We start from the raw sequence: 26,733 nt of genomic DNA, 5'->3' as shown, positions 1-26,733 counted from the left end.
ATATTACCTCAGGAAACGGTGACAATCCAAGGAGTGAGGGGTGAACCAGAAAGCATACCCATGGCCCTGATAAAATTAAAGTGGAGAGGAAAGGAGGAAATATGTAAAGTAGGTATTAATGCCCAACAACAAGAACCAGTGATACTGGGATGAGATGTTATGGGGGCACAAGGAAAAATATATGTGGTGACCAGACAACAACTTGGCAAAGCAACAGAAACCACGTTAACGGAGGCCGAAGAAAACAGGGTGGAACCTGTTATTGAGCCTAAGGTCGCCATAGCAACCCCTGGCAGGCCTGCTAAAAGAGACAAACTGTATCAAATGGTCTCTAGTGAAGAGGCAGAGCAGTTCAGGGAAGAGCTGGATAAGGATGCAAGTTTGAAGCAAATGAAGGACCAAGCCCTTACACAAAAGATTCCCTTTACTGACAATCTGAGGAATCAAATTGTGTGTGAGAATGGGATTTTATATAGACTGTGGATGCCTGCTGAGAGAGAGAATGAATGTGAACCAGTGAAACAATTGATGGTACCTAGCAAATACAGAGCCAGATTGCTAGAGGTAGTCCACGATGTCCCATGTGCAGGACATCTGGGAATAAAAAAGACCAAGAGGAGATTGGCTGCACACTATTATTGGTCAAACATCTCCAAAGATGTAAAACAACATTGTATATCTTGTGGTATATGCCAAAAGGTGGGAAAAAGTGGAGTAAAGACTAAGGCACCCTTAAAGCCACTTCCTATAATTGGGCAACCCTTTTATAGAGTGGGAATAGATTTGGTGGGCCCTTTTTCCAAACCCACAAGGCATGGCAAGAAATATCTATTGGTGGTGGTGGATTTTGCCACCAGGTACCCAGATGCAGAAGCATTAAGATCCGTAGAAGCCCCTGTAGTGGCAGAGGCTTTATTAAAAATCTTTATGAGACTGGGTTTCCCTGATGAAGTGTTGACGGATCAAGGCAGTGTATTCATGGGAGAAGTGATGCAATGTATGTGGAAGTGTTGTGGTCTAAAACATTTAAAGACAACTACTTACCATCCAGCAACAGATGGATTATATGAGTTTGTGACTTTATCCATGGGACTAAGGAACTCACCAAGTTCTTTTCAGAGACTAATTAATACTGTGTTGCGAGGCATGTCAGATTTCGCAGTGGCCTATATAGATGATGTGGCCATTTTCAGCAAGTCGGTGCCTGAGCATGTCCAACACCTGACAGCAGTATTAGAGGCATTTAAGAAAGCAGGGCTAACAATAAAAGCCAAGAAATGCCAGTTTGGGTTGAATGAAGTGATCTATTTAGGACATAAGGTGGGGAGTGGGAAAATAACCCCCTTATGGAGCAAAGTTGAGGCAATACAATCGTGGCCCATCCCCTTAACTAAGAAACAAGTTAGGGCATTTTTAGGTGTGGCTGGTTTTTACCGTAAATTTGTAAAAGATTTTGGGGAAATCGCAACCCCCTTGCATGAGCTAACAAGGAAAAAGTGTGCTGAGCTTGTGGTGTGGACAGATGAATGTCAAAAGGAATTTCTACTAGGCACTCCTTTTGGACCGACAAATAATTCTTCTCCCTTGATGTCAGCTTGCGACTAAGATACGCCACTGGATGATTGGCTGAGCGTTTGAATGGCTGATTTATTTTTTGCCAGCCTGCAAACTGGGCAGCCGCTCTGGGTGAGATCTGCAATGCACAGCAAGCGAGAAAGGGGTGGTGATCCGTTTCAGCCTGTCTCGGAAAAACTTTGTCAATTTCATTCTACTCCTGAGGTTTTTGCTTCAAATCAGAAAAGCATACATTCGTTTAAGTGTAATATTGCAAATGCAAACAAGAAAAGGGCTTCTGGCCCTTTCAAGCCTGCTCCGGAAAGCTTTGTCAATTTCATTCTCCATGGGAAGGAAAGGGAGCTCAAGGCTGCCTGGGAACTTTCCCCAAATCCCCAACTTGCAAGAATCTGCTTGGTTCCACAGTAGTAACTGCAAGGCACATTGCAGGCTGTGGTCTTGGTGGCCTTGAATGTAGGGGTGGTTAGCAGGGAAGGGGAAGGAAGGGCACCCCGACTGCTTCACACTTGCCCTCGGCTCAGAGCACTCGCAAACTTCCAGGGCAAAGGAGATCGGCACAGACCTGGCCCTGGACTCCACGCTCTACCTGGCTTTTAAGAGCATTTAGGGTTTTTCCCCCTTTTCTCTCTCTCCCCCTTCTTCCCTTTTATTTTGCCCCTCTTAAGGATGAAAGGAGTGTTTTTTGCTCTCTGCAGAGCTGCAGAGCTGCTGCTAATGCCTGCTGCCAGTGCTTGTTAATTTCACACTTAAGTGGAAATTGTTTCAAGGGAGCAGATACATTGTATCCAAAGCAAAATAGTTGCGAAGCATAATAATCCCATCCCTTTATGTCCATTTTGCTGAGCTGCTGCTGCTGCTGCTGCTAGCTGCTGCTTGTTAATTTCACATTTAGGGGAAAATTGTTTCGGAGTGAGCAGATACATTGCTCACTCACCCTCCTCTAGCTCCCTCGCTCGTCCTCCGTTACAGCAACTTAAATTCAAATTTCCCGCTCTTGCATCCAAGCACCTGCGTGTGCTTCGGTGCAGGGAGCACACGTCATATTCTGTGGACCAATTGGCTCATAGGGGCGGAGTTAGAGGTTGGACTTTGGGGAAATCCGGAAAGAATGTTTGATGTGTGGCCAAAAAAACAGCGGTTTTCTGGACATTTTAAAAAGTAAAAAAAACGGGGGGGAAAACGGGGGGGGGAACAGAAGTGAGGACTATCCAAGCACAACGCGAATAGGCAAAATGTGGATTATCTAGGTGAGTTTGGATGAGCCCCTAGTCTACCTGGAAGTCAAATTGAATTCATTGGGTTAACTCTTAGGTAAATGGGATTAGGTTTGCAGCCACAGATGGACAAGCAACAGAGGAAAGATATCACCTTTGTCTCCTGTCTACAATTGTCCCAGAAGCTGTGACTGATGGAACTTTGATCTGGCTTGATGAAACCTGGATCTTATTCAGCTCTTGTATTGACTGCCCACATATTGACCTATAACTAAGCAGCACCTCTGCAAGATGGCTCTTTAAAACATGCAAAGAAACCTCTTGGATGATCTAGTGATAGTCCAACATAATATTTGTAATAGCAGCCAATCATATGTCTTTTGGAAGCTTACAAGCCGCAAAGGCAGCAGTCTTCCTCTTGTTTGTCCCTAACATACTGTAGTCTTAAAATATGCTGCTTCTACATGGGGTGTCTATTTAGATCTATTCAACAGCTATGAGTCAAGATATCTATCATCCATGCATTTGTTTAATGTTTTAAAACCATGTAAACTAGTGGTCTTATCATCACATCTTGTGACATTACTTCATCCTGGAGTAATGAATCTAATCAGTTAAATTCTGGAAATAAATGTTTTATTTTGTCAGTCCTGATGGTATTGCCGGATGTCTTCATTGAACAGTGCTGGATTTTAGAATTATGGGAGAATGAGGAAAAAAATCTTGTCTCCATTCATAATTTTTACTATCCTCCATGATAGGTCTCCCTTTCTTTCTAAACCAAGTTCCACATGCTTGTCTTTCCTTTTGAGGAACTTACTTCAACCTGAATCCTTTGATCTTTTCAGTCCTACGGTGTCCTTTCCGAGATGGGGTGACCAGTGCACAGTATTTCCAATGTAGGTTTCTATAAAGATGTTGTGATGCTATTCATTTTGTTTTCAGTTGCTTCCCTAACTATTCCAAACAAGATGGTGTGCATGGTGCCCCCGTCCTCATTTTATCCTCCCAACAACCCTGTAAAGTAGGCTTGCCCATTGTGAGAACATGATGCTGGACTAGATGGGCCTTTGGTCTGATCCAGCAGCCAGGCTCTTTGTATGTTCTCTCCCCACCCCCCGCCACTCGTAGTTTAATTTTATTCCTCCATAGAAATCTGTTTCCACCTTTTAACAGTTTCTTTAAATAATAATAATAATAACAAAAATAACAATAGCTGGCAACTCTGCTGCAACTCCGTCCCCTTTGCTGTAGGACTTCCTCCCAAGCCCACCAAAAGTTGGGTATCCTTCCCGGAGAAAAGAAGGAGGGGAAGCACACTGCACATGAACAGAGGAACTATTGTTTGTTTTTGTTTGTTTTCTCACATATAGGGGAAAGGGGCGAGTCTTGCTGATGACAACAGGTCCTGGGGTTTAGTTCTTGTGTGCCTCAAATCAAGCCCCCTTTGTGATCCCACCGCCCCATAGAAAGGTCATCACATCCAGGCTTCAGACTGTTATGAAGTTCATTCATTCCTAGTGCAATCAGAGTTATGTCTGGGATCTTTAATGAGGCATTAGAGCCTGTTTCCATTGCCAGGGGACCCAGCCCTGGAATAAAGGAAAACAGTGCCTCTGAGTATGTACAAGCTGCTGTACTGCAGCCCCACTGTGTATTTCTAACATTAGAAAGTGGGGCGGGGGGCTTCACATTAGTCTGAGGTCAGAAAATGTGTCTGTTCAGAAATTAATGCCTGCCTTTGTCGTGCTGTCTGTTAACCCCTAACAGACATGAGTGTCTTAAGCATGAGTGCGTGTGCAAGTTTATAAGGGATTGTTCATTTTCCTTCTTCATTTTCTTTCCTTTTGTTGATTTCCCCCCCACATATGCAACCCTTGGGCAGCGCATTGCTAGAACTGTATTGGTGGGAGCAGGAGCTTCTGTTGCATTCTTGTTGTAGGTAGAGTGGGGAGCAGAGCCCCATACGCCAAGCCCCACAGACTTTGCCCTGGTGATTTGCCTGATACGGGAAAAGCATTGTGGTCATTGTCCCTCTCTTATTTAAAGCAGGTTCCCTTTTTCTGAAGGCCCCTGCACTGTCATCATATCTGTAGAACTGTTGTCATACCTGCAGAACCAGCAGAACAGTGAGTGCTTTTCTACCCTATATCTCAGTGGTAGGCTGAGCATGTGATTTGCATGCAGAAGGTCCTGGGTTCAATCTTTTGCATGTCCTTGTGAAAGGGAAAAAATATTCTAGGTTGTTTGTGTGATGATCCAACAGGTGGCTCTGTGTGTGTGTGTGTGTGTGTGTGTGTGTGTGTGTGTGTATGGAGTCTTTCCAACAACCCTGTGAGTCTTTCCAACAACCCTTTTTATTGTGCAGGGATATTCTATCATGCCACATGTAACAGTAAAGTTTAATGTTAAAATGAACATAATTTTGATGTAGTTCTTAAACGTTTTTACTTCGAATTCTATTGTTTTCTTACCGAATTTTCACTTTAACCACATAAAACTATGTATAAATGTAAATACATTTCGGCTGTGCGTATGATATTGTGATTTAATGGTGTAATTTTAATTTTGCTAGTTGTTTATGTCACTACTATTGCCATTACATTCAGTGATATACGGGAATTATGATTTACGAGTATCATTAGTACAAAAAACATTATTAAGGATTCTGTATGGTCTGGTATGGGAGGAGGTCCATGGGGGTGACACCATGAGTTACTGCACCGGGTGACACCAACCCTAGTGACACCACTGGTTCTACTTGCATGAAAGCCATTGCATGTGCAGCTGTACATGTGAAGGCTACCATCTGCAGAATCTAGGTGATGATGCATGGACATTGCTGAGGTGGGGCTGACAGGGTACACATGGCTAGGGCTACAGACTACAGACCCATTCCCAACACATGCATAAATAGCATCTCTCTCTCTCTCTCTCTCTCTCTCTCTCTCTCACACACACACACACACACACACACACGCACACACACACTCTGTCAGGAGGGGGAGTGACGGTGGGGGTGAAGCAGATTGGTGCCCAAGGCATTGTTCCCAGGCCCAGAAAGGTCTATTGCATTTTATATATGCATTTTATATATCAGGACTCTTTTTAAATGAGGGATAAGACCAAGTGTTAGATAGTTCAGCATCCTGTTTCCAAGAGGCCAGGCAGCTTCTTCTAGGAAGTGCACAAGCAAGGCATGAAGGGTTGCTGGTATTCATAGGTATGTTGCCATTCAGATAGAGGTTCTATGCAGCTATTGTAATTGTCATTTTACAGATACAGAGAATCCTTCAGGAAAATTCCTCCTGGAATCATCTGGTGATATAAGCTCCAAATTCTGGCTGACCAAATATTATTTACAGTATTTTTAATCAGGAACCTACTGCCCAGAAATTGCTCTGATACCCAGGAGAACGTTAGCTAGTAACATATTCTGATTTTGATGACAAGAGAAAATTGTTCATAAAATAATTTTTGGTCACAAACTTATTTAGAACATAGCAAAATATATAAAATAGAAAATATACTGGAAATCACATGACATGGGTGTTTGTTGCTTATTTTATAAAGCCTTTAAGGGGGGAAAGTACACATTTTAACATTTTCAAACATATATTAGTTCCATAATTATAGATTTTTTTAAAAAAATGGATGTGAAAATGACATGAAATATTAGTTTATAAGACATGAATGGTATCCAATGCTAGTCCCTACCAATTGGACCAACTGAAATAATTAAGATGACTACGTTCCATTAATTTTAATGGGTCTACTCTGAGTAGGACTTAGTTGGAGATAACCCAATCTGTTGACTAATTATCTTCGTGGTGCTTATCAAATCGTTCTGATAGGGCTCTTAATATATTCCCTGGTCGCTTTTGGTATCTGTTTCGAAGATTTTCAATTGCAATCTTTGTCTGTTAAATAAAAAAGAGAAAGCATAAAGTTCCAGTCAATATTGGGAGAAAAGGAAAAGGAAAAAGATCCCACATACAAACAAAAGATATAATTGCCATGCAGCTGCAGAAGCACTATAGGTAGTATGGACTAAGTGATAGTCGGAGTAGTCCCAAGTAGACTTCACTCCTACTCATTGCTAACTTAAGCCCACTGAATTAAATGTATCTACTCTGACTTAGTTGGTGTATTGCCAATCACCAGAAGATCATCTACATGTAAATCAAGGAGGTGTAGAAATTTATTTATTTATTATCATTATTTTTACCCCGACCTTTTTCCAAAACTGGAACTCACGGTGGCAAATGACATGTGAATGGCCTCTGTCCCATAATTATTGCCCCAAACCCCTGATTTATGGGGTACTAATTGCTTATGCACACTGTTCTTGCTTTGCACACCGTAACTGTAATGTATTGCAGTTTAGAGAGCTCAAAGCACAGGCTTTGTGATATTATTTAGAAGAAGCTGGAACAGAAGTTTCAATTCTGTCTGTACTCAGAAACAGCCTTGAGAAGAGTTGTTCAGTTAATCAAAACAATGCAGCTTGTCCCACACTTCTACCCTGTCATGTGGGACTGTTTATGACTTTCTCAGACTTTGAAGGAATGGGGAGCTAATTGGCTTACGAATGTTCTCACTTGGCTAATGTAAACAAGTAGCCTGATAATCAAAACAAACAATCAATCTTGAGAATGCATCTGCATTCTCAAGCTGAAGCTGTATCACGTGCAAGGTCGGGAGACATCACCTAAGGGGGAAACCATCAATCTGGATGATGGGAAGATAATGATCTAATAGCTGTAACGTACCCCCTCCCAGGGGTCTTTGGGGAATAAATACAGGACCCCTAGGTCAGGGAGATTAAGCCTCCAGGGGTTGAAGAAACCCCATAATAACATCAGGAAAGACCAAGCCTCCGGGGGGCTGACATAGCCTCGAAGTACCATCAAGAAACAATCTCAAGAAGATTGAAGACTCAACCCCTCCTAGGCAAGAATCTCTAGTGGGCTGTTGGAAGGCTTCCAGCCAGAGGAGAGCTTAAGACAGGGGAGGGAGGCAGAGACTGCTAGCTTTGTAGTTTGTTTTAATGTTTTATGGCCTAAATGTAAATCTCTTTGATCTAATAAAGCCTGTAATTTCTTCACCGCCAGCTGTGTTCATTACCTTTTGAAATCTCATACTACACTGTCTTGTGCTTGGCAAGGGGCTAGGAATTTGGCATTACAGTTGGATACCACCTTATATGTAACTGACTTCTGTATTAATCAAGTAATTTTATTCAGTGGGCACTATGCTGTGCAAACACAAAGCCATATAGGCTATAAGCCTACACCCACTTCTGGGAGTAATTCCCTTTGAACTCAACGAAGCTTATTTCTGAAAAGCCATGTAAAGAATTGCACTGTTAAGTCATTCTTGTAAAGATCCGATATGAGATGGAAAAAATATTAAAGCTTAAGGGACTTGGGTGGTTTTAATCAGAGCTTGGAAAAGTTACTTTTTTGAACTACAACTCCCATCAGCCCCAGCCAGCATGGCCATAGGATTGGCCTGATGGGAGTTGTAGTTTAAAAAAGTAACTTTTCCAAGCTCTGGTTTTAATATGGTGAGTTTTGTAGAAGGTTGTCACTTCTGCCCATTTTTTAAAAAAAGTACATGTGAGAAATGCACTTGGATCCATTGCACCATATGTATATGCAAACCAATAGATATGTGTGCATTGGCCACGCATTACAGTGCCACGCCATTTTTCTTACACAGAAGTGGCATGTGTATTTGTATATTAAATTGTTTTGTGTAAAGCAGTCCTGAAGAGCAGAACAATTTGTGTGTAAGCAAAAACTATAGCTATATAGAACTATAGTTCTATAGCTGTCAAATTGGGGGCACATGTAGTCAATGTTACAGTACTTCTTTGGGTTAGATAACTTTTATTTAGTATCAAAAAATTAAATAAAAGACAGGCTGAGTGACAAACATGTATAAAAAAATATAACCTGAATCCCAGTTCTAGTCTTATGTAAGCAGCAACTTCACAGCAGAAAATGATTCAAAACTGAAACATGATCCACACAAGAAACCAATATATGTGGGACACTCTCTTGAGTGCAGAGGTTACTTACTTTGTAAGCCAGCTCCTTAGCAGTGATATTTGCATCATATGGGATGGGTTCTCCAATATATGTGCGTAATTTTACTGGAAATCCTCCATATATGGGAAGGATTAACAATCGAGTTTTCTCATACAACCATCTCATTAGTGCTGCATATGAAATAAAATGACATTTTAAGAGATGTAATTGATTCCCACTGGTGTGGAAATCCCTATGTATGTAAGCCACTTTCATTGCATTTTCATGTTACACTAAGCTAAAAATGGCTCAGTGTGAAAAATGGCTTAGTGCTGGCTGCTGGGGACAAGACTGGAGTTGCTTTGCTCCTCCCAAGTCCTTTTAGCGCAGGGTTCAGGCAGGCAGCTAAGCTGAGGTTTGGCTTAATATGCTGTTGAAATCTGGGATCATGGCTGTCTCCTTGCAACCCCCTTGGTTATCAAGTATGGGTCGATCAGTTTACTGATAATAAATGTTTACTTGCCCCCGCAGCGATGCAAACAGCAGGTTAAGGAAAACTGGGCCAAATTGGAAGATTATATTACCAAACTGACCGCTTTGTACCCACAATCCTTTGTAATAGTGGCAGGTGATTTAAATGCCAGAATAGGACAGAATGACCTTGTGTGGTATTCCCATTTTCATGAATGTCCACCCAATCACGAGGATACCCATATGGTTCCCACTAGACAGTCCAAGGACAAGGGCTGTAATTATGCTGGCCTTTGTCTAATGCAAATGGTTAACAGACTGGCCCTAGTAATACTAAATGGGAGCGTAGAAGGTGATATTAATGGTGAATTCACATTTCTTTCAGGGCTGGGAGCCTCCACAATTGATCATGTCATTATTTCATATGATCTATTAGATCTAGTGGCTTGTTGTAAGGTGGGCAAGCGTATTGAGAGCGAGCATTTACCCATGGTGTTATCCTTGAATCTCGGATCTCAAAATATTCACGCAGATTACGAACTGCTGCTAAACTCTGAGGCAGAGTCAAAAACTACATGTGTAAAGTGGTCAAATACGATTGGGCACACAACAGAGTGGCTGTACTCGAAAGACAGTCTATGTCATTGTGAAGCCATATTAACAGCAGATTCCCCAAGGGTAGTGCTAACTTTGTTTCAAGAACTGATTTCCTCCTTACATAACAGTTTGAAAACTAAAATTCTGGCAAGACCAAATATTAGCAAATCCAAACATTGGTTCGATCGTGAATGCATCGATATGAAAAAATCCCTAATCGAGAAATATCAGTTATACAGGGATCAAAATCTGTCAGCATTACCTCCTGAATGGTTCCAGTTAAAGAGGAAATATAAGGCTTTAATCAAAATAAAAAAAAAGCAGGCCACAACAGAGGCTTGGCAAAGCCTAATTAAAGCGACGAGCACACGATGCTGCAACCTTTTGGAGAGTGGTCTCGAGGGGCTACCCGAAAACAACAATTAATATGGACAGCCATATTCCAGTGACTTCCTGGGAATCGTATTTTAGCACTACCTATGCAATAGGACCAAGCTCTCACCAGACACCAAAGGCAGACATAAGTAGTTTCCCTGAGTGGCTGCCAGTCACTTCCCATGAAGTCAGAAACCTTATCTCTAAACTGAAAGGTGGTAAAGCACCAGGGAGTGATAATATTCCACCAGAACTCCTTAAGTTAAATTTAGAGTGGTGGGCCCCTGTCCTAGCATCATTATTCACATGCATTGATCACACAGCATGTGTTCCAGAGGACTGGGGGCTGGCCATCATCATTCCAATATACAAAAAAGGAAAAAGGTCTGATCCTGCTAATTATAGACCGATTAGCTTGCTAAGTATTAGTAAGCTATACACTTCTCATCTGCACAAGAAACTATTAAGCTGGCTAGGGCAGGAAAATATACTCGGTGACAAGCAGGCCGGTTTTTAAAAAGAATTTGAGGAGCACATTGCTAAGAACATAAAAACCAACAACAAAAAATTCTATAAATACATTCAAAGCCTGAGGACTGGAAAGTGGCAAATGTAATGCCAATCTTCAAAAAGGGATCCAGAGGGGATCCCAGAAATTACAGGCCAGTTAGCTTAACTTCTGTCCCTGGAAAACTGGTAGAAAGTATTATTAAAGCTAGATTAACTAAGCACATAGAAGAACAAGCCTTGCTGAAGCAGAGCCAGCATGGCTTCTGCAAGGGAAAGTCCTGTCTCAGTAACCTATTAGAATTCTTTGAGAGTGTCAACAAGCATATAGATAGAGGTGATCCAGTGGACATAGTGTACTTAGACTTTCAAAAAGCGTTTGACAAGGTACCTCACCAAAGACTTCTGAGAAGCTTAGCAGTCATGGAATAAGAGGAGAGGTCCTCTTGTGGATAAGGAATTGGTTGAGAAGCAGAAAGCAGAGAGTAGGAATAAACGGACAGTTCTCCCAATGGAGGGCTGTAGAAAGTGGAGTCCCTCAAGGATCAGTATTGGGACCTGTACTTTTCAACTTGTTCATTAATGACCTAGAATTAGGAGTGAGCAGTGAAGTGGCCAAGTTTGCTGACGACACTAAATTGTTCAGGGTTGTTAAAACAAAAAGGGATTGCGAAGAGCTCCAAAAAGACCTCTCCAAACTGAGTGAATGGGCGGAAAAATGGCAAATGCAATTCAATATAAACAAGTGTAAAATTATGCATATTGGAGCAAAAAATCTTAATTTCACATATACGCTCATGGGGTCTGAACTGGCGGTGACCGACCAGGAGAGAGACCTCGGGGCTGTAGTGGACAGCACGATGAAAATGTTGACCCAGTGTGCGGCAGCTGTGAAAAAGGCAAATTCCATGCTAGCGATAATTAGGAAAGGTATTGAAAATAAAACAGCCGATATTATAATGCCGTTGTATAAATCTATGGTGCGGCCGCATTTGGAATACTGTGTACAGTTCTGGTCCCCTCATCTCAAAAAGGATATTATAGAGTTGGAAAAGGTTCAGAAGAGGGCAACCAGAATGATCAAGGAGATGGAGAGACTCCCTTACGAGGAAAGGTTGCAGCATTTGGGGCTTTTTAGTTTAGAGAAAAGGCGGGTCAGAGGAGACATGATAGAAGTGTATAAAATTATGCATGGCATTGAGAAGGTGGATAGAGAAAAGTTCTTCTCCCTCTCTCATAATACTAGAACTCGTGGACATTCAAAGAAGCTGAATGTTGGAAGATTCAGGACAGACAAAAGGAAGTTCTTCTTTACTCGGCGCATAGTTAAACTATGGAATTTGCTCCCACAAGACACAGTAATGACCACCAGCTTGGATGGCTTTAAAAGAAGATTAGACAAATTCATGGAGGACAGGGCTATCAATGGCTACTAGCCATGATGGCTGTGCTGTGCCACCCTAGTCAGAGGCAGCATGCTTCTGAAAACCAGTTGCTGGAAGCCTCAGGAGGGGAGAGTGTTCTTGCACTCGGGTCCTGCTTGCGGGCTTCCCCCAGGCACCTGGTTGGCCACTGTGAGAACAGGATGCTGGACTAGATGGGCCACTGGCCTGATCCAGCAGGCTCTTCTTATGTTCTTATGGAACGGGTCGCTCCACAATTGATCAAGGACTTGTTCTTCAACATCTCATGGAAAAGTATGCCTTATCAACGAAGGAGGGGCTTCACACAGCTTTTATCGATTTTAAATCAGTGTTTGATTTGATTTCAAGAGACAAACTATGGAAAAAAATTGAGGCCACAAACATTGATAGGAGGCTTCTTATACTAATGTGTAGCCTTTATGAAAATACATACTTGAGGGTTAAATGCGATCGTATTGGTCACTTAATGGGTCCCATTCCCACTTTTAATGGAGTGAAACAGGGATGCATTTTAGCTCCCACGTTGTTTAACTTCTATATTAATTCATTGATCGAATCCTAGCAAAGGTAAATTCAACCCTCCCAAGTTGGCAAACAGACCTGTGTCAATCCTTCTCTACGCTGATCATGCGGTACTCCTGAGACGTCTTTTAAGTGTTTTAGCTTTATATTGCAGAGAAGAACGACTGACAATTAACTATGAAGTCTAAGGTCCTAATTTTTAATAGGAAGAGGAGTAGGCATCGATGGCAGATCAACGACCATCAAATTGAGCAAGTTACCTACTATAGATATTTAGGTGTAACCTTCCATTCAACAGGCTCATGGAAAGTCCAAATAAAAAATGCCATTGCAAATGCCCAGAGAAGCACAAAGGCACTTCTATCTTTTTATTACACCAAAGGTGGTCAATATATCCCCACAGCTCTACAGGTTTTTGTTGCTAAGATTATAGCCCAGATGCTGTAGGGTTCCCAGCTATGCGTTTATGATAATTTTGCTCCTTTTGAGACCATCCAAACTAAATTTATAAGAGCAATATTATGTACCCCGTTATGTGTCCCTAATATAATTTTGCGGCTGGAGGCAGGCCAAATCTCTGCAGAGGCTCGTGCATTGATATATAAGATAAACTTTTGGCAAAAATTAATGTTCTTCCCAGTGGGCTTAGCTCCTTTGACTCTGATAGATACTTTTCAATCGAGCTGGAAAAGAGAATTGTCAATGAAATTGTCGCATTTGGGTCTTTCTATGCCCACTATTATGGCATTAGGCTATGTTCAAGCAAAAAAGGCTGTCTCCCAGCGAATCATGGACATTGGAGCTTGGCCGCAGTCTATTCTAACTATGAAGATTATGCAAGTATGTTTACAACAACAAATTATATGAGAATGCTGTCTATTCCAAAGCACAGAAAAGCTTTCATGCTTGCCAGACTTAATGTCTTACCTTCTGCGCTTTTAGAAGGGAGATTCAATGAGGTACAGGAGCGCTTATGCCCCTGTGATATGGGAAGTGTGGAAACTACTGCACATGTATTGTTTTACTGTTCATTGTATTGAGACTCCAGGTCTGATCTCATCAACCCAATTCTCCAAAAAATCCCAGGGAGGTCTGATGCATTTTATTTAGAACATTTACTCTCAGATAGGAGTCAGCAGGTGACAGCTAACGTGGCAAGATTTTGTGCTTCGGCTGTTACGTGTAGAAGAGTGATGACGGCAAACAACAATAATGGATAACCTCAGGTGGGCCATTCCCCATTGTTGCCCTAATTTTAATACCACAGTTCCATATTATCTCAGGCTGCTGCCATTTGTTTCCTTCTCTGTATAATATTGACATGTTTTATTGTTTACTGTTTTAACATTTTATAGTGCTGGTCATTGACCGTAATAAATGATTGATTGATTGATTGACTGTCAAGAGCTAAGACAAACATTTGTTTCTTTTCAGAGTGATGCAATAAGCAAATATAACTTCCACGGCCAGCTTCACCGTAAGGCAGTTGCCTCAGGTGGCAGATGTGTGTGAGAGGCATCTGCCCTCCCAGATGTTCCTCTTGAGCTCTTCCACCATTCCCACCTTCCTGAACCAGTGCCCTGGCAGTTATTGGGCTTGTCTGACTGGTGAGCTTGCCTAGTTGCTTCCTGCCAATGAGTCAGTGACAGTGTTATTGGAAAAGGCCCCTGACCAAGCAGGCAGGCAGACATGGAGCCAGCCCACGTCACACACTTCATTCTGAGTGAGCAGCAATCAGGCACCAAGCAAAACAGTGGATGAGCGGTGACAAGGTGTTGGAGGAGGATAGAGCTGTGTGTACCATGTAGCCAGCCCTGCATCCCCTAAGATAGTCTGCTGTCCTCAGGCGCAATGGAGGATGCTGTAAGAGAGATTCTACTGACAGTCCAGTTGGATTCTGTACATTACAAAAGTGTTGGAAGTATCATCTTCTTGTCCCTGGCAGTAAAATGTCCTGGGACAATCTTTATTGACTAAAACTGTTCTGTAACCCTTTTCATCAGATGCTGCATGTCAACTGCTAGCTGCTTCACCTTACCACTGAATCATGATAAACACAGTCTTCAGAGTGAATCTATTCAAACTACTTCTTAATGAAAACTCAGAAGCAGCATACAATATACCCATTTTCCATGAATGAGATATGCCACAAATTCAGGAGGGCTATAAAGTAGAGCAAAAAAGCAATATTAAGGGACACAGTAACATATAAGAGGGAACATAAAAAGCCAAGCTCACACGTCTTTCCAACTGTCCTGTAGGCTTCACGAAGATTTTGCGTAAACAAAGGGATGATGGGCTTAAAAAAAAAAAGGAAAAGGAAAGATGAGAACTAGAAAAATATTTCAGCCTGCCTTCTAGCCTTTTATATATTTTAAAATTATGGGCAACCGCCGCCCCTACACACAAATGTCCCGACGTATTTTTGACCACAAGAAGTCCATAATGTCAGGCTTTGGCGTAGTAAGTCCTGGTAAATCTATGAAAATAAATGTTTGGAAACCGAATAGCAAATGAAAAGAACCACATATTGTATATTTAAAAAAAAAAATATTATCAACAAAATATCCTGGTTTTAAAGAATGCATTACAACTTAATTGAACGCAATGGGTGATGTTCAATGCCAGTCCTACCCAGAGTAGGCCCATTGAAGTTAATGGACATGGGTAACTTAGGCGCATTAATTTCAGTGGCTCTACTCTGAGTAGGACTTACTTGAAAACAACCCAATAAATTCATAACAGCAAGGACAGGACCCTTGACTTCCTCAGGTATCCAGAGTATTAAATCATTTATCCATCTCTTGGTTTCTTCTAATGATTAGGTATAAATAAATTTTAAATTATACTTTCAGCACATTTGAAATTTCACCAAATTTCAGAATTTGAGTTTTTTTCATTCCATGCTTGTTAAAATGTTGTTTTTATATTAATTTTTGAGATATTCCTTTGTTATGAGGATTCCTAGTGAATGTTAGTATCACATTGTCAAAGCTGATATTTTCACATACACACAATGCTCCTAAATCCAACAGCATCAATAATTGGGACTGCTGCAGAAAATCAAATGAGAAAAATAGAAATACACCAAAAAAAATTGCAAGCAAATTTGCAATATGACAATTTAGTAGTGACTCTTGTTGCACACAAATACCCCACCCCCCTTCAGCTCTAACATGAATGGCAATTGTAAGCAATATTGGCTTGTGTGATTTATTCCATGTCTGGCTCCTGCTCTGTTTTAAACCTTACATTTGACACAGGATAACCACTCATGCCAAACACCAGTATTTTCAGCTTGGAATCCTATAGCAATAGGATAGCGTATCTTAGTCGCAAGCTGACATCAAGGGAGAAGAATTATTTGTCGGTCCAAAAGGAGTGCCTAGTAGAAATTCCTTTTGACATTCATCTGTCCACACCACAAGCTCAGCACACTTTTTCCTTGTTAGCTCATGCAAGGGGGTTGCGATTTCCCCAAAATCTTTTACAAATTTACGGTAAAAACCAGCCACACCTAAAAATGCCCTAACTTGTTTCTTAGTTAAGGGGATGGGCCACGATTGTATTGCCTCAACTTTGCTCCATAAGGGGGTTATTTTCCCACTCCCCACCTTATGTCCTAAATAGATCACTTCATTCAACCCAAACTGGCATTTCTTGGCTTTTATTGTTAGCCCTGCTTTCTTAAATGCCTCTAATACTGCTGTCAGGTGTTGGACATGCTCAGGCACCGACTTGCTGAAAATGGCCACATCATCTATATAGGCCACTGCGAAATCTGACATGCCTCGCAACACAGTATTAATTAGTCTCTGAAAAGAACTTGGTGAGTTCCTTAGTCCCATGGATAAAGTCACAAACTCATATAATCCATCTGTTGCTGGATGGTAAGTAGTTGTCTTTAAATGTTTTAGACCACAACACTTCCACATACATTGCATCACTTCTCCCATGAATACACTGCCTTGATCCGTCAACACTTCATCAGGGAAACCCAGTCTCATAAAGATTTTTAATAAAGCCTCTGCCACTACAGGGGCTTCTACGGATCTTAATGCTTCTGCATCTGGGTACCTGGTGGCAAAATCCACCACCACCAATAGATATTTCTTGCCATGCCTTGTGGGTTTGGAAAAAGGGCCCACCAAATCTATTCCCACTCTATAAAAGGGTTGCCCAATTATAGGAAGTGGCTTTAAGGGTGCCTTAGTCTTTACTCCACTTTTTCCCACCTTTTGGCATATACCACAAGATATACAATGTTGTTTTACATCTTTGGAGATGTTTGACCAATAATAGTGTGCAGCCAATCTCCTCTTGGTCTTTTTTATTCCCAGATGTCCTGCACATGGGACATCGTGGACTACCTCTAGCAATCTGGCTCTGTATTTGCTAGGTACCATCAATTGTTTCACTGGTTCACATTCATTCTCTCTCTCAGCAGGCATCCACAGTCTATATAAAATCCCATTCTCACACACAATTTGATTCCTCAGATTGTCAGTAAAGGGAATCTTTTGTGTAAGGGCTTGGTCCTTCATTTGCTTCAAACTTGCATCCTTATCCAGCTCTTCCCTGAACTGCTCTGCCTCTTCACTAGAGACCATTTGATACAGTTTGTCTCTTTTAGCAGGCCTGCCAGGGGTTGCTATGGCGACCTTAGGCTCAATAACAGGTTCCACCCTGTTTTCTTCGGCCTCCGTTAACGTGGTTTCTGTTGCTTTGCCAAGTTGTTGTCTGGTCACCACATATATTTTTCCTTGTGCCCCCATAACATCTCGTCCCAGTATCACTGGTTCTTGTTGTTGGGCATTAATACCTACTTTACATATTTCCTCCTTTCCTCTCCACTTTAATTTTATCAGGGCCATGGGTATGCTTTCTGGTTCACCCCTCACTCCTTGGATTGTCACCGTTTCCTGAGGTAATATTTCCTCAGATTTTATCAAATCTGGCCTCAGTAACGTCTGAGCGGCACCAGTATCAAGCAATGCCCAATAATTTGCCCCTAGCACACTCACTTCTTCCCTCAGACTTGAATCAAAGTCTTTTACATTTGTCCAGTTTATCTGGCAGAACTGAACCTTCTTCGTTTCTAACTCCCTTGGTTCTGTTTTCACTGCCCTTCCCTGAGCAGGATTACCAATGGGGTTGGCAACCTCACATTGAAAACGTAGGTGCCCCGGTCTACCACATTTATAACATAATTTCTCCTCCATTTTAGGGTACACAGTTCCACTCTGGGATGTCCTGTGCCCTTCAGACTTTATTGGAGGACTCACTCGCTGTGGTACCACATCCTTTCTGCCACCATTATATGGTCTGGGTTTAAACTCTCTTGATGTTTTCCCCACCCAGCCAGTTCTATTGGAGGCAAAGTGATCTGCCAACTCTGCGGCCTCTTGAACAGATGTAGGGGAACGGTCTTTGACCAGGAGCCTTATTTCTGGTGGTAACTGATGGTATAATTGATCCAGTATCATGAGGCTTTTCACCTCTTCCACTGACTGAGCTTTGGCACTTCCCATCCACTTTCCAAATATGTCCATCAATTTTGCTCCCAGTTCAACAAAAGACCTCCCTGCTTGGATCTGACAGTTTCGAAATAACTTCCTAAAGTAGTCAGGTCCCAGTCTCAATCTTTTGTACACTGCCTCTTTAAACTCGGCATATGTGACGGGCCTGTCTGAGGGGAAATATTGGTATACCTCTGCCAATTCCCCTTTGATCAGATTTAATAAATATTGCATATATTTATCCTCCGGTAGCCCCCACATCTGAGCTGCCTTTTCGAAGGTGTTGAGGTAAATCTGTGGGTCTTGTCCAGGTTCAAACACCGCAAAATCTTTTGGTGTAACCTTTATTTTGGTTTCATTTCTGTCCTTTCTTGTTTCATCAAAATGAAACTTCTCTCTTTCAAATTTTAACTTTTCCACCTGTATCTCAGCATCCAATGCTCGTTGCTTCTCCCTCTCCTCAAACCCCATTCTCATCCTTTCAGTATCCATTCTCATTCTCTCAATTTCCAACTCCCGCTGTTTTTCCTTCTCTGCACCTTCCATCCTCAATCTCTCAGTATCCAACTTTAACTTCTCTCTCAAATACTCTATATAAGCGGGATTGCTTGAGTACCCTTCTGGGTTCTCTTCTCTGACAGGTTGTTTTTGTTGAACAGATGCGAATGCTATCAATGTTACTCGCAATTCATCTACCCCTTTACCCTCGTGAGGTAAATTGAATGTTATGCACTTCTCCACCAGCTCCTCTCTTTTCATCTTTATATATTCAGTCATGTTTTTAGGAGTTCACTCGCACTTTGCCACACACTGTTTGCCAGTCACTCTCACAAGTAATCTTTATTTGTTATTTCTTTTAGCCACACCACTTTTAGGGACTCTCTAGGGTTCGAATCCCACCGCTACAGCCACCACATGTGACGTCCTTCCCTGGTTCTCCCTGTCAGGTTCCCACCTGCTTGTGGCTACTGCCTTTCACTAGGCACCGCCAGGGATACCACCAGTCCGGACCGTCCTTTACCACCTTGATCCCTTTCAAGTATCCAGAGCAACCCAGAGTTGTATGCGTTATCTATAAAGATACAAGGGGGTTGGGAACAGCATAAGCACACAGTCACAAAAGTAACCAGCTAGAGAGAGATTCAGGCAAAGTCTCTGGGAGTACTGGTTATAGGACGTGACTGGTGGTGCTGCCTAGCAGGGGGATCTAGTGAGATCTGTGCTAGAGCAGAGTGAGAAACCATATAAAGGACAGTCCGGACTGGTGGTATCCCTGGTGGTACCTAGTGAAAGGCAGTAGCCACAAGCAGGTAATACTGGTGTATTTGGAAGGAGTGTAAATATGGTAAGTGCTGTTTATATAGAAGACATATGGTAAGTGGAGTGAAAGAGGAGGGGGGAGTACATGAGCAGTAGAATGCTGGATGATTGGCTGAGCGTTTGAATGGCTGGGAGTATAAATGGAAGAATGACAGTTGAATCTGGGTGGATGTTAGTAGGGTGGAGAAGAAGGTGTTTAGTGGTGGATGTTGGGAGTGTGGAGAAAGAGGTGTTTGAGGGTGGAGGTCAGGAGTGTGGAGAAAGAGGGAGTTGGAGTTCTGATTAATAATAAGTCAAGTACAAAACAGGAACAGATGAAACCATACCCTTGTGAAACATTCTAAAACTAATCTTGTTATTTCTGATATTTAATAAATACTTATTTGGTTTACCAAAGGCCTGATCCTTGGCTGGGGGATATACATACCAGAAGGGAGGGCAAGGTAATTACCAAGGCTGAACAGAAACAGTATCTAATGGTGGCAGCGGTGAAGGGAGGAATAATAACAATTCAAGTATCCAGAGCAACCCAGAGTTGTATGCGTTATCTATAAAGATACAAGGGGGTTGGGAACAGCATAAGCACGCAGTCACAAAAGTAACCAGCTAGAGAGAGACTCAGGCAAAGTCTCTGGGAGTATTGGTTATAGGACATGACTGGTGGTGCTGCCTAGCAGGGGGATCTAGTGAGATCTGTGCTAGAGCGGAGTGAGAAACCATATAAAGGACGGTCCGGACTGGTGGTATCCCTGGTGGTGCCTAGTGAAAGGCAGTAGCCACAAGCAGGTGGGAACCTGACAGGGAGAACCAGGGGAGGACGTCACATGTGGTGGCAGAGGTGGGAGACAAACAATAGAGAGTCCCTAAAAGTGGTGTGGCTAAAAGAAATAACAAATAACTAACATTGGATGCAACTCAATGAGTTTCTAGTGACCTAGACAGGGTGGACCACTAAGTTCCATAGGGCATCCTCCTCATAACTGAATAACCCACCTCTTCCATAAATCCTGTGACTGCCTTAGCCCCTTAAACCTCTCCATGAACAGAAACGAAACTTAATGTGTTCAACTGCATTTGTGCATGTCCACCTCCTTGATTTTACTTTCCCTCTCCTCTCTTTCTTGTCTCCATCACTATTAAATGCTGATGGCAATATCTTCCAGCTGGTGTGATTAGATGAAGTGACATGTACATAGATTTCACCATAGAAATAATAGTAATTCTATAAAAGTTTAGCCACAATATTTTGCTAGTCTTTTATAATGTGCTCAGCCCATATAGGCTTAATATATTTTTATAATTGCTGTAATAGCTTATATAGTCTGGTTATTTCACTGTATATTGCTAGAGAGCAAAAAAGTTCTTTTTTAAAAAGGGTTTCTCTCTCCGCCCCCCGCCCCCTTCTTTGTACGGCAGTGTCTGCTGCCAGAGTTAGAACACAGAGTATAAAAGATAAACATGTCTGGGAAGACAGCCAAGTATTCAGAGAGAATTGTCAACAACAATAAAACCTATTAGATGTCAGAACTAGAGACAGGTTCCTGCAGGTAAGGAAGCAAGATCACACACCCCCTCTCTCTGATGAGTCAATCACTCATTGCACATCTCCAGCTGGAGTGGACTGAAGACTGCAGGAGTGCTGTGCCATGTATATCATCTGATGAGTTAGATGTATTTATTTATTTATTTATTTATTTTATTTATATACCGCCCTAAGCCCAATAAAACAATCAGAAAATATATAAATACAATAATACAATGGAATCAAACCAAACAGACGTAAACAAAAATCAAAACAGCAGCAAAATACATCAATAAATATTAATAGTGCACATTAAAATGCCTGGGAATATAAAAAGGTTTTCACCTGGCGCCGAAAAGATTTCCATGTATTTGGTATGTATGGCTCTGTAACAAGACATTGAGTAACTAAGCACTTTCATCTATTGTAACCTAATTAAGTAAGTATACTTTCAAGGTCTTATACTTTGGCGTTAAAGGAATGAATGATTTGTATTCTCATTTTCTGTTTCTGGTATGACGGCTAAGGCCACTTAGAATGCATTTTGATTGATGTAGTGTGCAAGATATGAATAAATATATATTATAAGACTATTCTACTGGCTGAAGTTTGACTCCTAAACAGGAAATTTCTGGTATCTCCCAAGAATCCTTGGGTGGAGTTTCTATCTGAATGCGTCTACTATTGACGACTGCTGTTGGAAACCTGTGAACATAGGTGAACTAATGTTAAACATATAAGGACTATGAGTAGACATAGATTAAGGGAGAAAGCAAGAACCCTCAACCTTGTGCATTCACAAATAAGGGGGCTGGCCTTGCCGGTATCACTTTAAATGATTTAATTAATTAATTAATTAAAATTTATATCCCACGTTTTGATTAGAATCTTTGAAGTGGCTACATCCTTTACCAGAATAATGGAATCAGTAGTAATATATCAGAGCTTGGAAAAGTTACTTTTTTGAACTACAACTCCCATCAGTCCAATCCAGTGGCCATGCTGGCTGAGGCTGATGGGAGTTGTAGTTTAAAAAAATAACTTTTCCAAGCTCTGTAATATATACAGGAAATATCCATTGATCCATATTTGTATTCAGTAACTGGAAAATCAGTCATATTCCAGGTGCTTTCAGACAGTTGCTATTTCAGGAGGGACTCAATCACATACTTGCAAATTCAGATTGTAGAATTAAGTTTGATTTGGTGCTGTGGAAGAAAAACAAGCTTCCCATTGTGTTTAAATCAGATCCGTCAGAGACACCTTTATTTTGTTTCTGACAACTATATGGAGAGAACTCAGGAAAGTTCTCTACTCCTTAATTTTTACAGCACATATTTATGCCATATTCCAAAGCACATGTAACCATTGTCACATGGCTGCAGTTAATTCCATAGATTTTCTCTATATTGGGCTCCATCACATCATTCCAGTCCAGAAGATAATCCATGCCATTGATAACTTTATCTCTAGAGTCTTCATTAATTTCTTCAGAGATAACATTGAGTTCCAAACAATAGATTTTATTTCTAAAGTCCATAGACTCCAAATCTTGTTCCTGTTCCACGTTTGTTCCAATCTCCGGGATCTCCTCTCTCACAGGGACCCCTATTCCAGTCTCCAGGGTCTCCTCTCTCACAGGGACCCCTATTCCAATCTCCGGGGTCTCCTCTCTCACAGGGACCCCTTCCAGGGTCACCTCTCTCACAGGGACCCTTATATCTTTAATCTCCTGCTTCATTTTACTCAATTCAATTTTCGTTATCTCAATCTCATTCATTATTCTCTGAAACATAGTTATTTCCAGATTCTCAGCCACTTTCTTAATTGCCATTTTAAAAGAAAAATATAGGAAAACCACTTCTTATTTCAGCAACAATTGGGTTAATACTCCAAACTTGGTGACATCACAGTATAAACAGAGCAGACAGCCTTATCTCTCCAATAGTTAAGTAAACAAAATGCAGTTCCCAGGATCGAAGCAATTAATGGCAATCGTCAAGAAACAGATTCGTCAAAATAAAATAGTAACCAAATTACAATATCTCATCATCTTAAAATGTCATCTCAGTTGGTCATCCTGACATCTTCTACTGTCTTCTACTGTCTTTTCATAAAGCAGAAAGCATAGCACAGTGAGGATTAAACATTAACCAAAGTGACAATTTTTTGGTCTAAAGTCAAGGATTGCATACACGTATCCTGCAATGCTTTTTAACTTGTTTGCACTTCTTGTTTATTCAACTTGCAGTTTCGGCATAAGCATTTTCCCAGGAACATATTTTAGCTTCTCTTTTAATACATTAAACAGAACCATTCTAAGTGTCATTCTTTGCTTTCATAATTCATAATTCAGAACCAGATCTATGAAATCTGAACCAAAGTTAAGGCCTAGCTTTTGCTGCCTCCATAGTGCTCTTGCACAGCAAACCCACTTCCTCTCAAATTGGACTTCTTGCTATGAGGAAAGTGACAGGGAAACGTGGTAGAAATTGTGAGATAACAATTGCTTGATGCAGCATTGGATAATCTCCCCGGAAATTCTCACAAACAGTCAGATGCCATCTAATCTCCTCACAATGTTTATTCAAACGAATCAGGAGGAATGCCCAATAAAAAGGTTGTCTGGAAGCAAGCTCACCCTTACTGTTTCTGGACAGCCTGGTCTTCCTTGCCTTCAATCTACTGTCTCTGGCAGCAGCATCTGTTTCTTCTGAAGTTGTCTCTTCTAGTTTTCTATCCCAACTGCTACCCACAAAGAGAATTTTCCCACTTGCAAGCAAGTAAGTTTAGTAGGGTGTGCCACCGCTATGTCAAAATCATGCATGCTTAATTAAATGCATTGTGTACCTAGTCATAAAGGAGGCACGCCTATAGCATCACACATTTTATTACATGCCATTGCAAAGCACAGTGATGGGTTACAGGAGTAACACACAGTGTGGTGGGCAGACGTTCCTCGTCTGACCTCCAATCAGTCATATCACTGCTGCTTACTGGGAGGTAGAGGGGGAGGGGCAAGGTGACAGCAAGGTCAGCACAAGTAAATGCACCGGTAGGAGCATCTGATTAGCTCCACTGGTGTGCTTGGATCATGGCGACCTTGCCGCTGCCTCGTCCCTCCCCCTTTACCTTCTGGTAAGCAGCAGCCATGTAACTGTCCAGAGGTCAGGTGAGTGGCACTGCCCAACCACACCCTCTGCTGCTGGGTTACAGAAAGCCAGTACTTCCCCTCCTCCCACTCTTTGAGTTGTGTCTCTGCTTTCTGAAGTGTAATATTCCTTCACAAAGTGCACTCTTCTTAACTGCCCTGAACGAGCAGGGCAAGCTGTTAAGCTGATGTTCAATATTTCCACTCATTTTAGGCTTCAATCTGGACATTAGATAGGAGCAATATTTGTACAAGAATTTTATTGACAGTTTGTAGGTTTCAATATTAAATACTTTCTGATGAAAGAATAAAGCATTCATTAGCCAAATACTATAAATTAAAGCCACTCCTGTACATAACCTGGAAGTAAAGCTGCAATGCTAATTCCACATACCTGGTACTCATGGAAATCATCTATCTCAACCCCCAAACCCATTACAATATTATTAACGTTTATGTAAATAGCATCTCACTTTCACCTTGTACCTAACTGGAAGGGATACAGTGCAAACAGCTTATCTCCTTGACCATTCAGTTCAGAGTACCAGCAAAAGGACATACACACATAAAGCCATAATACCACTTTAATCCTTAGGCAAGAACTGGCTTTTTCTGACCCATCATGCTATTTGCCAATGTTTGCTGTTAATCCATCCTTTATGATTAAGTATAAATGGCAGCACCTACCTAGTTACAGACTCAATAGGATTTATTTGTCTCCATAACACTTGGTTTCTTCATAGGGATGACACACCCATCAGAGCTTCTTTACACCTTAATATAAAGGGATCTGTCTTAACCAGGGGTGGCACTTAGTTGATAAAAAAGTACGGCATGACTTCTGCTGCTTTCATAGAGGGGTGACTGAAGGAAAGGAATTTAGGTTGCCCAGGAACAGTAAGTAAAAGCATGTGTGTGTGTTTCTGTTAACAGTTCTGTGAAAAACTTAAATGTATATAAGATACAGGGTGTGTATGCACCATACATTTAAATATACAAACGGAAGGTGGAGGCAAATAGCAGGATCGAACTCCCCACCTATCAGATGATTGGTTGGCTGCACATGTGAGTTCATCACAGAGAACTCCCATACACAGCTCAACTCTGCAGAAAGCTGAGTTTAACCAGAGCTTGGAAGATTACTTTTAAAAAGTAATAAATTACAGTTACAATTACTTGGCCAAAAAGGTAGTAATTCCAGTTACAATTACAATTGCTCTGAAAGTAACTGATTACTTTACTTTTTCTCAAAAGTAATCACTACAATTACATTTCAGTTACTTAAAAAAAAATGCTTACAAGGTGCTGGCCTTGGCTGCTGCATATCTAAGTAGCCTAAAACAATATTAAAACTAAACAGACACACATAGGGGGTAGTAGAAGGGTTCAAATCCCCACATAGCCATGAAGCTCACTAGGTGACCTTGGGCCAGTCACTGCCTCTCATGAAAACCCTATTCATAGGGTCACCATAAATCGGAATCAACTTGAAGGCAGTACATTTATTTTTTATTTTGAAGATGATGATTATGATAATGCAGCATTTCAAATTAATTCTGTATGAGAAGCATTCCATGCCAAGCTTGGAAAACCAAGAAGGAGGTATAAAATGTAGACAAAAATACTTTTGACAAAATGCTGTTTATCCTTTATATCTATATCTATAATTAACAATACAGCTGAATGATGTATGTAAAGTATTTTTCTCTTTCCCTTTTTTATTAGTATTTTAGTACTACTGCTAAAGTTCTGATGAAAGAATGAAGCATTCATTAGCCACATTCAAATGATTAGAACACATCAGATAAATTCCACTGAAGTTGGAGTTTTTGCCATAGAAAAGGCAAAAAACACATACCCTATGATAGCCCAATAGATAATCAGAACTAATATAAAACCCTATTGCTTCTCATTTGCAAATGTTGCAAGATCTAAGGTAACTCTAGATTATGTGAGTTCAGGTGATGCATGTTATGTAAATTTGTATAGATATTAGCAGAGATTGTCAACAGTCTGAGATGTGTGTGTGCCAATGTGTGCGTTTACCTAAGTGGCAGGCTTTTACCCTGCACTGAGATCACTGAGACTTAAGACTTAGTAAAATAAGAAAAGCTATTTTATTTATAGAAATACATAGTAGATAGGAAAGGCATACCTAGTTCTAACTAACTTGGAGGCGCAACACTCAGGTTTGGGAGTTGCCCTCATGGCTCAGGAGGGAGAGAGCAGAGACAAAGGTGTCTCCTCTCTCTTAGATTACTTTATTGCTTAACTGCATTCTGTGTTTGCCTCTGTAAGTCTCACTTTTTTTTACCCACTCTTTGAATGTCTTTTGGGAATGCCTACTGATTATTTGTTATCATTTTGGACTGATTACCTTCAGCTATTATCTCACCAAAGTTGCATACACATGACAGATTTAAAGCACATTTCCACCACCACCCCAAAAAAGAATCCTGGGAACTGTAGTTTGTTACGGGTGCTGGGAATTGTAGCTCTGT

At 41.2% G+C, this 26,733-nt stretch overlaps 2 protein-coding genes across 3 annotated transcripts in view; one reads left to right on the top strand and one right to left on the bottom strand.

Moving 5' to 3' along the window:
- Window positions 1-6,604: 6,604 nt before the first annotated feature.
- Window positions 6,605-24,668, bottom strand: LOC133377384 (monoacylglycerol/Diacylglycerol O-acyltransferase-like). The gene is made up of 4 exons (XM_061611391.1): window positions 24,627-24,668; window positions 14,959-15,019; window positions 8,876-9,015; window positions 6,605-6,709 (listed from the first exon to the last, which is right to left on the bottom strand). Exons 1-4 carry the CDS (start codon window positions 24,666-24,668, stop codon window positions 6,605-6,607), a joined length of 348 nt encoding a protein of 115 aa, XP_061467375.1.
- Window positions 24,669-24,987: 319 nt separating this feature from the next.
- The window catches only part of LOC133371453 (monoacylglycerol/Diacylglycerol O-acyltransferase-like), a 32,404-nt gene continuing 30,658 nt past the window's right edge, over window positions 24,988-26,733 (top strand). For both annotated transcript variants that reach the window (XM_061598909.1, XM_061598919.1), the window contains exon 1: window positions 24,988-25,129. The gene's annotated coding sequence lies outside the window, so the exon portion shown is untranslated. The remainder of the gene's footprint in view (window positions 25,130-26,733) is intronic.

This window comes from Rhineura floridana, chromosome 1 (genome assembly GCF_030035675.1).
Source record: "Rhineura floridana isolate rRhiFlo1 chromosome 1, rRhiFlo1.hap2, whole genome shotgun sequence".
Classification (NCBI taxonomy): domain Eukaryota; kingdom Metazoa; phylum Chordata; class Lepidosauria; order Squamata; family Rhineuridae; genus Rhineura; species Rhineura floridana.
Note: the sequence above shows the minus strand (reverse complement) of the source record. Positions and strands in the feature narration are given on the sequence as shown.